The 14028-nt window shown below is 39.1% G+C and overlaps 2 protein-coding genes across 2 annotated transcripts; both read left to right on the forward strand.

Annotated features, from left to right (window-relative positions):
- The first annotated feature begins 563 nt into the window (after window positions 1-563).
- On the forward strand, window positions 564-6163 carry LOC144037365 (E3 ubiquitin-protein ligase ZNRF2-like). The gene is made up of 4 exons (XM_077548800.1): window positions 564-1365; window positions 2744-2839; window positions 4739-4844; window positions 5314-6163. Exons 1-4 carry the CDS (start codon window positions 1035-1037, stop codon window positions 5369-5371), a joined length of 591 nt encoding a protein of 196 aa, XP_077404926.1. The 5' UTR covers window positions 564-1034; the 3' UTR covers window positions 5372-6163.
- A 587-nt stretch (window positions 6164-6750) lies between these two features.
- txnl4a (thioredoxin-like 4A) lies at window positions 6751-7966 on the forward strand. The gene is made up of 4 exons (XM_077548801.1): window positions 6751-6916; window positions 7115-7296; window positions 7444-7547; window positions 7631-7966. Exons 2-4 carry the CDS (start codon window positions 7144-7146, stop codon window positions 7800-7802), a joined length of 429 nt encoding a protein of 142 aa, XP_077404927.1. The 5' UTR covers window positions 6751-6916; window positions 7115-7143; the 3' UTR covers window positions 7803-7966.
- The last annotated feature ends 6062 nt before the right edge of the window (window positions 7967-14028 follow it).

The raw sequence follows: 14028 nt of genomic DNA on the forward strand, positions 1-14028 counted from the left end.
TTCAAATCTTGACTCAAGCCTTTGAGTGGAGTTTTCATGTCCTCACTGGCTTCCTCCCACATCCTAAAAACATGCATGTAGGTTAATTTAAGGCTCTCAAGGATGAAAATGAGTGTGAATGTGTGTGCTCTATTCGCTTTAAGTCTGGGGAATAACTTGGATGCAAGTGAAGATAATGAGAATGTGAGAGTTTGTCTTGTCTATCCCTGCAATTGACTATGGCAACATGTCTTCAGCCAACAACAGGCCGCAGGGCTCAGGTGCTGACGTCACGACCTATCCGACGCAGTCGCCCAAATGCCTGACTTGGGAGTCAAGTACGGGTCGGAAACGAAAACAAATAATACAGCCTTCAAAATAAAAAATAAAAAAATCACTTGTGGTTCAGCAACAGTACACAAATATATATTTAGAATTGAAGCAAATTGATTGTAGAATTAATATTAATATTGTATAAAAAGGATAAATCTTAAATTGTACCATTATTTGAGATCGAGGAGTCGCACGTGAATTTTTACTTTGAAGGCAACAAAATCTCCTCTTGACGTCCGCTTCCGGCGGGAGGAGGAGCGCGATCCCTGCTTTTATTTTTCTCTCCAGACGGTCCACAGTCGAGAACAAAAACAAACTTGAACTGCGTGGGATGCGTGTCAACTCTTGATTATAAACTCGTGTGTCCGAGGAGGATCAACGGATGGCGTCCAGTTGAAGAGATTCTACGTTTTTTCAACCTTTGTTCTGTTTTCGGGGCTAAACGAGCGAAGGGGGAGGGCTCTGCCGAGCTAAAGAAAAAACAAAACAAAACAATAACAAATAAAAAAAAACGCCCGTTTGGAACATTAAAGTTGCGTGTCAACCAATGCGCACTTTTACGCACCAGGCTGGAACTTTAAGATGTCTCGACGTGACAATGTCGCTTTGATTTGCGTTTCCTTTGTCGCTCTCACATCGTCAGGACGGTAAGCATGTGTTAAGCCCCACTCAAGAGCTTGACGAGCTTCGCCCCGATCACAAAACAACAGAAAAGAAACAGCATGGGGGGCAAACAAAGCAGTCCCGTGTACGACGGTAGAACCCGGGCATATTCCAGCTCGGATCTGCCGTCCGGGAACTCCGGCGGAGGGGAAAGGTTTGCGGGATTCAGGTACACCAACGGACCCGAGGGGCCCCGGATCAGGTACACGGGTGGGGGCCCCACCAGCTCAGGCCTCAGCATACCGGCCGGGGGCAGATCGGGCTCGCACGCCCTCAATCAAAATCTGGACGGCACAGATGGCGACGACGACGACGGACAGATGACCCCCGAGGGCCACAGGCTGCTAATAGGGTCCCTACCGGCTCATCTGTCCCCCCGTCTGCTGACAGGTAAGATCAAGATCAGGTTGCTCGAGGTCAATGTTTTTGTCATTGTGCATTATAAGCAGTTAAAGGTTGCTTTTTTTTTTTGGGCAGTGAAATATTAGTCAAAACATGTCTCACAATTCTGATGGGTTCTCTGAGTCCCCCAAAACTCAAAAATGTCCATAATTATGAATGCATCCTCAATAGGGTTCAAGTCTGGGGATGTGCTGATGCATGCGACTACAAAATTGTCTTCACAAATCACTTTTTTTTTTTTTTTTTTAAATTTGACTTTATAGAACAGCTAATAAAGATTTGTTATTTTAAATATTGAATGCCCTCATGGGGCAGTACAGTACACGTGCCACGTGCCGCATGTTGCCCACCTGCTCTGGGCCTATCCATTGTTTTTTTCCGCAGAACACATTACGTCACCTCTTAACTTTACCATGCGTGTCCTATCGAAATTAATGTGAGCTTAGTGTACTATATATATATATATATATGGGTATTTTTTTATTTACCTGTATTTTTCCACTGGGGCATATGGCACTTAGAGCATAACAGCCGCCGCTGTTTGATTGCAGCCACAGGTGGCTGTTTTGTTTAAGAGTCTCCCTCCCTCCTCCCTCTTTAACCGTCTTGCAAAACCGGCCTGTTTTTTCACGGCGACCGCGAGAGGGAAGAGTGCATAATGTAGGTCAGCAGATAAGAGCGGCCTGCTGGTTACACATTTGCACGCACACACACACACACACACACACTTCCTGGTGGGGCGTGTCCTAAAGGAGACAAAACAGAACTTACACAAAACAGTCAACTGTCTCACCTCCCGCCCCTTATCATAAAATTGAAACAAAGCTTTGCATGTCATTTCCTTATTGTGACTTCTGATATGACTCCTCGTGGTAATGATGATGATTTCCCCCACGAGGAAGGGCATTCATTAATGACCAGCAGATCTTTTGTCGTGCTGTTCCTCTTTTTTTTTTTTTTTTTTCTGGGTTTGCTGGCGGACACATGGTGCACATATGATGCATTGGAGGCCATTTCCCGATTTGGATTTCATCAAGTGGACGCTTGCCCGGTTAATCTGGCCGAGAAGCTGCTCCAAATCCACGTATATGGGCTTCAAATTATGACTTGATTAAACACTAAACCAGCCCGGGTCACGTGGCGTGCGTTTCCAGAAGAATGTGTTGCGGGGTACATTATGACCTTGCACAATTGAAATGAAAAGAATGGCTGCAGATAATCCAGCCAGAAAGTCCGTGGCATGCCCGGCATACTAAAATGGTCACATGGTGTTTCCGGAAGGATGTGTCGTGTTGTGTATCTGTCAATTTGAGACCACATCTGGGTCCGCTTCATTTTCCTCTTTTGTGTTCTATGTCCTCCACAGGTTTCCACTGTCCCGTGTGCTCCAAGTTCATGGCGTCGGATGAAATCGAGAAACATCTGCTCATGTGTTTCAGCAAATCGCGCCTCACCTATAACAGTAAGAACGACACATTTCACCTTCAGACCTACTTCGCAATAGATGACAGTTCAAAATATAGACATATTTAAACAGGTTAACTTAAAAAAAACAGTTTTTAAAGGACTCCTTGATAATAATTTAAACACCAAAATGGTTAAAAGCGAGCCATATAAAGTTTTACCGAACAAAAGTCTGCTAGCTTGATGCTAGCAAACAATTTGAAACGCCAGTGACTGGCTAATGCACGTTAGCATAAACATTACGAGAAATTAGCATGGATCATGTTACCGTAACAATAAACCTTCGAACAGTTGCTACTTTACCCCACACGGGGCAGCAACGCAGACAAGCAAGCGCATACGATACTCACAACAAGCATGTCTTCTCTCCTCTGTGAGAACTTTTTCTTCTTCTTATGCTGTATCCCTTCATCGATGAACCGACATTGACTTGTTGAAGGTCATTTAACTCGTCATACAGTAACTGTAATGTGATCGCTGCTTGCTAGTTATTAACTCATTAACTGCCATTGACGGCTATAAACGTCAAAAATTCATTTTAACTATTTCTATTTAACTTTTTTTTTTTCACTTTTGTTAACAAGAGTATGAAAACCTCGATTTTTTTTTAAAATAATGTTTTCTTTTTTTTAAATATAGATTTATTAAAAAATGGGGGCTTCAGGCAATTAAATTAATAAAAATTAGGGGCGTCAGGCAATTAAAATTTGTAATTGTAATTAATCGCATGACTTCAATAGTTAACTCACGATTAATCACAAATTTTATATATGTTATAAATGTACAATAATTTTCTTCTAGGTTTTCATACTCTTGTTAACAAAAGTGAAAAAAACAAAAGTTTAACTAATAGAAATAGTTTAAATGAATTTTTGCCGTCAAATGGCAGTGAATGAGTTAATGATAATCGCCACCTTGCATTATATAAATATAATGAGCTACAAAAAAAATACTTGGTCATCTGCGTGTGCCTACAACGTAAATAAATATGAAAAATACACGGGCGCACGTGCAAGGCTTTTCCTATAAATAATGTGATCGCTCATGCTGTGTTATGTACGCGACTTATAATTAATGCAACCACCACCGTGCACGTTAGAAATTAAATTAATTAATTCCATGACATGGTCGTAATTAAAAACACTTGTATCTCAAATCATCTTTCCCCATTGAAATGAATGGAAATTGCATTAATATGTCCCAACATACACCCAAAACAACACTTTTTTTTGTTAAATAAGGGAAATAGCACTGTAGAATATTGTATTTTTTAAAAACTTAGTCACCACGACATAATAAATTTTTGCTGATTTTTTTTTTTTTATCATTCTGCTGCTGATTCTGGTGTGCGTGCCTTGGCCACCAGAGGGCAGTGTAATACATACAGCTCTACATTGAACTGCTCAGAACTACAATGATTCAGTTAAAGCAAAAAAAAAATAATTGTGTGAACCCACAGCTTGTGTCATCAAAAACTGCAATTAGAAATCAGATTTGAGAGAGAGAAAAAAAATCCACAACCACATAATCATGCAATTAATGCGATTGCTCCACCATCAGTTATTCATGACCATCACCGTGCACAGTAGAAATAAACGCGGCATCCCATTTATCCCTCTCCTAATCCACGCTGATATTATTATCCCAATGCAAGGTTAGATATTCTATACATCCAGTGCATGACAGTGCTACCAGTAAACCGAGTATTGATACGTGGGCCTGTCTCCGCGTGAAATACACCCAAGCACGCCACATGCTTCAAATAATGATTTTTTTTTTTTCTCCTATAAGATGCTTCTATTGAAATTGTATCACAGGTTGCAATAAGGTCCAGTAAGTCATCTGATATGTGATAACCATGTTTGTTTTGTGTATTTATTTATTTTTCCCGTGTCAGAGGACATCCTGTCCAGAGATTCTGGGGAATGTGCCATCTGCTTAGAGGAGCTGGAGCAAGGCGACACCATTGCCAGACTCCCCTGCCTCTGCATCTACCATAAAGGGTAATTTATAGACACACATGCACAGTATACAGAGTTGCCACGACTCGAAACTCCAGGCTCCCTTAGCAGGATTCTTTATATATACACACATACAGGTAAAACAAAAAAAAATTAAAAATCTTTATTGATACTTATGTGGTACACGCCCACCCTTCACCACTATTTAACTTTTGGACCAACTTGTCTTCCAATAGCTGTAAGCGATGGCACATATTAAAAGAAAATTTTTATTGTCGTTGGCACGCAAACATTGAGTCAAAGCTTGAGAAAACGTTAACATTCCAAAACGCTTAACCCTTACATACTGTTTGGGTCAAATTTGCCTTGTTTTGACATTTGACAAGAATAGAAATACCCTAAATGTCATTTCACTCTCCTTTTTCTCTGAAACATTGATTAGATATGAAGCATGGAAATTGAACAAAAATGTAATTGTCTTTTCTTTTTTTTTTTTTTTTGCTGTTTCCAGGTGTATAGACGAATGGTTCGAAGTGAATCGCTCGTGTCCGGAGCATCCCTCCAACTAGCAAAGAGTACAGTGAATCAATCTACTGTACCCAACCTTATTCTTCACACTGTACGCTGCAGTGTTGTAATTTTGTTTAAGTGCTCATCAGGGATTGTAAACATGATTTTGTAGCGGATTACTCGTGCGGCCTCGCGGGAGAGACGTCGATGGATTTGACTTCATTTTATTTTCGTTCGGGGTGTCGTGGAATGTGCGGCGGAAGACTACTGGTGGGAGACTATTTGTGTCTCCAAAAGTGAATGTTCATCGAGCTTTTTTGCTGGCTCGAGCCTTTCCCGAGAAACCGGGATCCGGTGGAAGGAACTGTGTTGTGATGGGAGAGTAATGTGACATTTCCATAGAGATTTTTCTGGTTGTTGTCGTTGCCTGTTCTGTACTGGCTGAACCATGTGAAGAAAAAAAAAAAACAGCCATACAGAATACAAGATGCCTATTATATCAGCTTTAAGGGATGATTAGCGTTGATGGCAGTAGTTTATTATTTTTTTCCGATATTAAAACAAATGTGTCATAGACCAAATAGTCTTAACATGAAATAGCTAATGCTCGGCTATTCTGAACCACATCCATGCAAATGTGCAGCATGTAGAAAGTGGAATTGACGATAGGCTCGGACATATCTTTATGTTGATTCGTACGCTCTTTGAAAAGGAGCGTCATAATATGCTGCTATGTCATAGACTGGAAAGTTTCCTATAACCTTTGGATCTTTGTTCAGTGTCATTTCTATTTGTACTGTAATGAATTGCACAAGAAAATAAATGTTTTGTCATTGTGTCTCTTTACGGCATATGACGTGATCTTCAAGCAATACAACCAGAGTGTATATACCATTAAAAAAAACAAAAAGTTAAAACGAAAGACATAATCAAAGTATATGGACTTCAGAAGGTCTATCTGCAGTGACATCAATTTTGCACCTGTTGCTATACCTCCCAAAACCAATCCTGCTTTGTCACTATTTGACAATCGGGATAAATACCAATGTAAGACTCATTTGGTTTTAAATATAATTTTTTAAACGTGTGCAATTATTACATTGCCACTCCTGTTAACATTAACACCTAGTCTTTCTCTTCCAGTTAAAAATAAACCATTGTCCGGTTATATAGTAGATGATCATGTCACTAACTAGGATGAGGAATAATGTGTTGCATTATCCTACTTAAAATTCACACAACTGTACTTTCAAGCAATATTCCTTAAAAAAAAATAAGCACTGCGAGTAATTTATAGTTCTCCCTCTTTTCTGAGGTTTTAAAAAACATTTAATTTTGCTATTTTAAAACAGTTTTACAAAAATATTCGTCTTTATGCTTTTAATAATGAAAAAATGTATTTTTTTCTCGGACCAGACAGCGCCTAATCAAAACAACTGACGTCACAGCAATGCACTTCTGTCGCATGCTGATGACGTCGGAAAACGCTCGGCAACGTTCTCGGCAAAAAGCCACGGTTTGGAATTGCTGTAAACACGCTTAATTTAGCATCTTTTACCCATTAATTAAGCCGGAGCGCACTTTTTTTTTACGAGTATACTAAGGTAAGTGTCTCACTTGTCATGTATTATCAACGGTTGTTTGATTAGGTATGGATGTTTAAAGCTAACACGATAGCTCATTAGCCATCGAGCTAGCAGCTCCAAAACAACGTCTTCGCTTTTCTTCGAATCATTTCATATAGTTTGTAAAATATGACAAAAGAATATATCGGATCCACCCGACACTGCTGTCGATTTCAGGAGTGTGGCGTGGACGACGACGTTTGAAAATGTCGTACATGCTACCGCATCTCCACAATGGCTGGCAGGTCGACCAAGCCATCCTGTCCGAGGAGGACCGAGTGCTCGTCATCCGCTTCGGACACGACTGGGACCCGACGTGTATGAAAATGGACGAGGTTCTTTACAGCATCGCCGAAAAGGTTCAAAAACTTGATTTTGCGTTGTCAAAAACATGCTCAATAGCACCCACTGGCACAAATGTAGATTTAAACTGTGGAGAGAAAACAAAAGGAAAAGAAAGATCAAATGCCTCCTGTAACAATGTATCCATTTTGCTGCTGTGACAGGTGAAAAACTTTGCCGTCATCTACCTGGTGGACATCACAGAAGTGCCCGACTTCAACAAGATGTACGAGTTGTACGACCCCTGCACTGTCATGTTCTTTTTCAGGTACAATGCTTCAGAAATCCTTGCATGTTATTTGTATTGGATTTAAGCCTGTCTCACAGTCAAATGTCCCCCATCCCCACAAGGAACAAGCACATCATGATTGATTTGGGCACCGGCAACAACAACAAAATCAACTGGACAATGGAAGACAAGCAGGAGATGATAGACATTGTGGAGACGGTGTACAGAGGAGCAAGAAAAGGACGAGGTCTGGTGGTGTCCCCCAAGGATTATTCCACAAAATACAGATATTGATTTTATTCTGTTGAATTTTGTTGTAGTTTTTTTTTTTTGTGACTCGCTTGGTTGACATTTTTAAACATCTGTTATATTTTGTTTAGTTCAATTAAGTTTTTCCTCATTTATTTCAACTTTAAAGTACTTTTTTTGTCATAATAAAGTCCGATATGAATGGGAAATTGTGTTATTATTGTGAGCAGACTTTTCATACTTATGTATGTTGTTGTATAAGCGTTCATGTTTTTATACACTCAAAAGTTAATCGTTTCACATTTAATTGATCACTTGCTTCCATCAATGTTATGATAGTTAAAAGGTAACAAAAACAAACAGAATTGAAAATGCTTTTTAGAACAAATGAAAACTAACTGAAACTACATCTTACGGTAACTAACTATAATTATCGGGAAATTGTCTGTTTTCAACTTTGATATCATACAAGAGCTTTTGGGGTCCATTTTAAATGTTTATTTCAGGATTACTGTATAAAAATAATCATGCATGTTCAAACAGTCGTTTGAGAAGTGTAGCTTACTTTAATATCTAACATGCAGTGATGTTTTTTTTTTTTAATCTTGCACTCGACAATACTGTAAATAAAAAAAAATGAAAAATTTTAGGAAAAAAAACTTTAAAAAAAATGCTCTAATAAAAAACAAGTGAATTACAAAAAAAAATCGAAAACTAAGTAAAAGAAAAAATCCAAAACCACTATAACACGGGGTTGCATTTAGTTTAACTGAAAATCTGTACGTGCAATGTTGCAAATGTTCCACTAGATGACGCCAAAGTGACTAAAAATGTTTTTGTCATACACAAGCGAAATACATTTATTACTAAGAATTTTGTGTGAATATCATAACCAAACCAGTACTAAACGTTCTACATAATAAAACAGTGATATTTAAGTCTGTTTTTGGTCAATAAAAAAATACACCATTAAATGGAAAGGTAGACCGACAGTCACAACCACCATTTAATAATACTGGCATGGACCCCCAAGTGACATTATTTCCCCTGCTGTATAATATTATAAAAGATGAAATCTAACTATCCACCCATTTACTATAGTTTTGTGCTCATTAGGATCACAGGTGAGCTGGGGCCAATTTGCATCTCACTTTTGGTGAGAGGCGTTGAAGAGCAAAATCCACAATGCTGCAAAGTGACACATTTAAACTAGAGTCAAACAACCAAAGCTCCCCATTGACATTTCCCTCCCCCGGAAATGAACTCAACCACCGCGTCCCTATTTACACCCCCTGCGGGCCCCTCTTGTCCCTTCCACTTACATTAACCTACAAAGGTTTGACATACATTTGCGACTGCCCCTCCGACGTTACATTGGTCCGTTATAACTCACATCATCACGCATTGTTGTTCCTTATTACTGTTAATCGACTGAGTGTGGCGGGAAATGGGAGGTGCATGGTAAATCATTTTTGGACCGATTTTCCCACCCGAGTGTGCCTCCAGTCTTGATGTGACACCCGAGTCCAAACCGCAAAGTGGCCCCGTGTTAATCCGTGATCTGTTTTCAACTGATAGGGGATAGCAACGCAGAGGGGTGTCGTCAAACTGCCCATGGGGGCGACGTGTTGGCACGCCTCTATAGTCGGATATTAAATGAACCTCAACATGGGGGGAGGAGAGGGTAGTTGTAAAAACATCAACCCCGCCCCCCCCCCCCACCCAAAGCACCCTTCTATAATGGAAAGACTTATTCCATGTCTGCCATTCCAACAATGATCTTTGCATAAGAGGCGCACACCAGGGAACGATATCGAGCCCCATATGTTGCCGTGTTTCTTTTCCTACAAAGAAAGCGAGACAGCGGAGGGATGACGAGTCCAAATCTAAGATGGTGGGGGTAGCTTTTTGTTGCCGACGGGTAGGAAGAGATGAAAAAGATGTTTGAAGGAGATAAAATGCTGAAGCAAACATCATTCTTTCCATTCTCGATGACACACTTAAAGGCAGTTGGCTTAATGCGCCACCCGTCTGCCTTCCGCTCCACTCGGGGTACTGTGACTAAACCGATTTGCGTTTCTGTCTTCGCTTGCCGGGCGCCATTCTCCAAATCTGCATCAGCAAAAGAGATTGCGATGGGAAGTAACAAAGTACAAATACTTAATAATTACTCTACTTAACTCATTCACTGCCATTGACGGCTGTAAACGTCCCAAAAAAATCATTTGAACTATTTCTATTAGTGCAACATTTTTTCCCCACTTTTGTTAACAAGAGCATGAAAACCTAGAATTTTTTTTATTGTACATTTAGAACAGATAGAAAATGTGTGATTAATCGTGAGTTAACTAGTGAAGTCATGCGATTAATTACGATTAAAAATTGTAATTGCCTGACGCCCCAAATTTTTAATTTTCTTTTCTTTTCTTTTTAATTCATTCACTGCCATTGACGGCTATAAACGTCCCAAAAAAATCATTTGAACTATTTCTATTAGTTCAACATTTTTTCCCCACTTTTGTTAACAAGAGCATGAAAACCTAGAATTTTTTTTATTGTACATTTAGAACAGATATAAAATGTGTGATTAATCGTGAGTTAACTAGTGAAGTCATGCGATTAATTACGATTAAAATTTTTAATTGCCCGACGCCCCAAATTTCAAATTTTCTTTTCTTTTCTTTTTAATTCACTCACTGCCATTGACGACTATAAACGTCAAAAATTTATTTGAACTATTTCTATTAGTTTAACATTTTCCCCCACTTGTTAACAAGAGCACGAAAACCTATAATTTTTTTAAATTGTACATTTAGAACAGATAGAAAATTTGTGATTAATCGTGAGTTAACTTGTGAAGTCATGCGATTCATTTACGATTAAAAAAATTTAATTGCCTGACGCCTCGAATTTTTAATAATCTTTTTGTTTGTATTTAATTTTAATTTTAATGAATTTATGGCAGTCATTGAGTTAGGTAGATTTTTCCGGTGTCACTACTTTACCCAGCACATTTCAGAGTCTGAACTTTTTTACTTTTAATTAACCCTTCATACTCTTCAGGTGAAATTTGACCTCTTTTGACAGCAATTGAAATAAGGGAGGGAGAGGAGAAGCGGCAATAAAACAGGCCAAAATTGCGATGTCAAGGACTTCTATTTTCACTAGTAATTTTTTCTTTTCACACAAGTATCTATACTTCTTCTTAAGAGTTGTGTGAGTATTTGTGCCCCCTCCCATCTATTTAGCTCAAAGTGAAGTAGCCGTGCTTGTAAAGAGGTGTCGCTATGATTTAAACACACACATGCTGAGCAAACACCACACCAGGCTTTCTCGCGCGCAACCCCCATTTTCATTGGAGCCCAATTAGCACCTGTTCAGGCAGGCAGCCCACCCGCCCGCCCGTCCGTCCGTCCGGCCGGCCCTCCTGCCGCACGGGAGGTGCGATACTGAGAAGCGCTGCAGCTGAACTAACACAGTCACTTCTCACAAATGCGTGCGTGCGCTCAAAATGGGTGCAAACTCCATTTTGTTTCATGTCAAGCACTGGCGCATGAAATCAGAATCACAGGTGACGAATTGCAAAAAAAAAATAGTTTGGTCTGTCGAGGCTAAATCCATCTTGTGCATAACGTTTGAACGGCGGATTTGAAAATGATGTGTCAGGCATAAAAACAAGTCGAAATGTTGTGGGAAAATGATGACATGTTATGGAATTGTGACTTTGGTGGCTGTTTTCGCAAACTGTCCGTCATCTTTTTTATCATAGTAGTGCACTGGCAAAGCTCGATTTACATATTTTTCCCATGGAAAGGAAGTCAAATGGAATTGATTGATTCCAAGCCGTCAAAAAACCACCACCATATATTTTCATAATAAAATACACATAAAAGAGAATTTTAAAGAAACAAACTGGTTTAACATCGTTAAGCCAGAAGTCACACTGTTGTCCTTTTAACTCATTTGCTCCCAAAAAAACAAATAAAAATGTTGTCTTTTTAATATTGCCATGGTCCCAAAAACGTATTTATATGTTTTTTTAATTTTATTTTTTTTATGCTAGAGCATACAGAAGACTTTGATGCAGCCTCTGAACTGAAGAGAACGCTTAAGGCAATGATAGTTATTGCAAAAAACGGCCAGCAGGTGGCAGCAGAGAATAAAAGATCAACCAGGGCCATGTTGTAAAAAAGCTCTTTTCCCCAGTGTTTTTTTTTAACAGGTTTGAGAATAGTGAGAAAACTTATATTATATTCTAATGCTAATGGCTGCAAAACGGAAACAGATGAAAGAAGAGACTCTTAATATTTCTTTTGGTAGGTTCTATATTTTTATAGCAATAGAACACAATATTCTGTGGGTCAAAATCCAGTAAAACAGCCAGGAGCGAAGGGAGTTGCTTCAGAGAAAATGGATGGGAGTGAATGAGTTGAGGGGCGTGGCCTAATAAGTGATATTAAGAGCTGACGTTAAGTGGTTAGTTCAGTCTTAGCATTTGCACCATGCTCTTTTAAGTGGTTTCATTTTGTTGTTGTGTTTTAATTTTATTGACTTTTTATTTTTATTTTTTTTATTACTTGACCCAAGCTTACTTGCAACATTTTTTTGGGCTCGCACATAAAGAAAAAACAAACAAACAAATGAATAAATAAATGAATAAAAAAAAATTAGCAAGTGACAACTGAAAGTGAAAAAAACCCAAAACACTTTGGTATTTCCTTTAATCATAGTTAACCAATAATATAATAAAATAGATTAAAAATGGTTTAATGTTTATGTAAATGTGCTTTTTAATTAATACTTTTATTATATTAGTTACAATAAATCAATTAACCTATTGATGCAACAAAATGAAAACATACCAGACCGGTAATGTTATTTTCACTCCTACTGCCACTTTTGGTCTATTTTGGTCCTACTAGTAACACAACTAAGCACACTAGTAGTCACGTGTCAAGTACTAGTCACTTCCTGGATCCTCAATAGTAGTTTTGTAGCCGTCATACTAGTGTGTCATAAAAGGGAGCACGTTGCGCTCCATCACACTACTCTGTCCCCCACCATCTTCATCCCTCCCGCTGCCCCCTCACCTGCCTACCCATGGTGCCCCCCCCCCACCCCACCCCCCCCACCACCACCACCACCACCACCACCACTCCCCCTGCCTGCCAATGCATTTTGCCCTTACAAGGCGAGAGCACAGGCAGAGCGTACTAAGTGCGTGAACTCCGCGGGGGTGCGGGGAGACCATGGAGACGGTGACGACCCGCCGGGATGAGAGGAGGATGGACGGATGGAGAGTGGATTGATGGGGGGGGGGGGGGGGCAGGGGGGGTGTCTCAATTCTATCAATGACTCCAAATAGGAGGACAGAAATAGGCACACAGTGGAGGAGGAGGTGATGGAGGAAGGACACGAGGACGGGAGGCTGCGGGTCAATGTGATGCTCGACTGTGTGTGCTCAAATTCACCTTCCGAGTCAGACACTAAAAATAAACAGTTGCTAAGTGGGAATTTTGTGGAATGATGTGTTGCCAGCTGCCAGCGAGGCTCGTGTGCATTTTTTGGGAGGGGCGTGGGAGCTGAGTGGACTTTAGTTGTAACACCATCAGCCCAGCCTTCAGACAATTTTGTCCTTTAAGGACCTTTAACTGGCTATATGGATATTAAAAATAAAAAGTTTACACTAGTGACGAAAAAAAAAAAATTCAAGACTATGAGAAAATGTAGTGTTTGTATTGGCCAATCAGAAAAGCCGAAGAAAGTCATATGTGGAAAAGGCGCAGCAAGAAATGTGATTTAACAAAAAAGGTATTTGTTGTGTTTTTGCGCATTGATTTCTACATTGATAGATTTGTGACAGCAATATTCATAATATTAATACAATTTTAATAATAAATACATTGCATCATTTATATACACATAATGTCATTTTTGTAATAAATTTTGACTGAGATTAACAGAATAATAATAATAACATTTATAAATGTAAAATTTATATGCAGCGACTAAGCTTAATTAGCATATTTTAAATGATAATAATTTTAATTAAATGATTTATTAAATCATTTTAATAATACTCTTCTGTATAATTTATTTATCAAAAACATCCAACATTTTTTTTTTTTTACTAATGTATTATTTCTGAACAAAAACACATTTTAAAAAAATTATTATTTCCTATTTACAGAAACCCTGCAGTGAATTGATGCTGACATGAAATGAAATCTAATTTGCGACCAGCGTCCCCCCCCCTCCCCCCCCCCCCAAA

This window comes from Vanacampus margaritifer, chromosome 17 (assembly GCF_051991255.1).
Source record: "Vanacampus margaritifer isolate UIUO_Vmar chromosome 17, RoL_Vmar_1.0, whole genome shotgun sequence".
Classification (NCBI taxonomy): Eukaryota; Metazoa; Chordata; class Actinopteri; order Syngnathiformes; family Syngnathidae; genus Vanacampus; species Vanacampus margaritifer.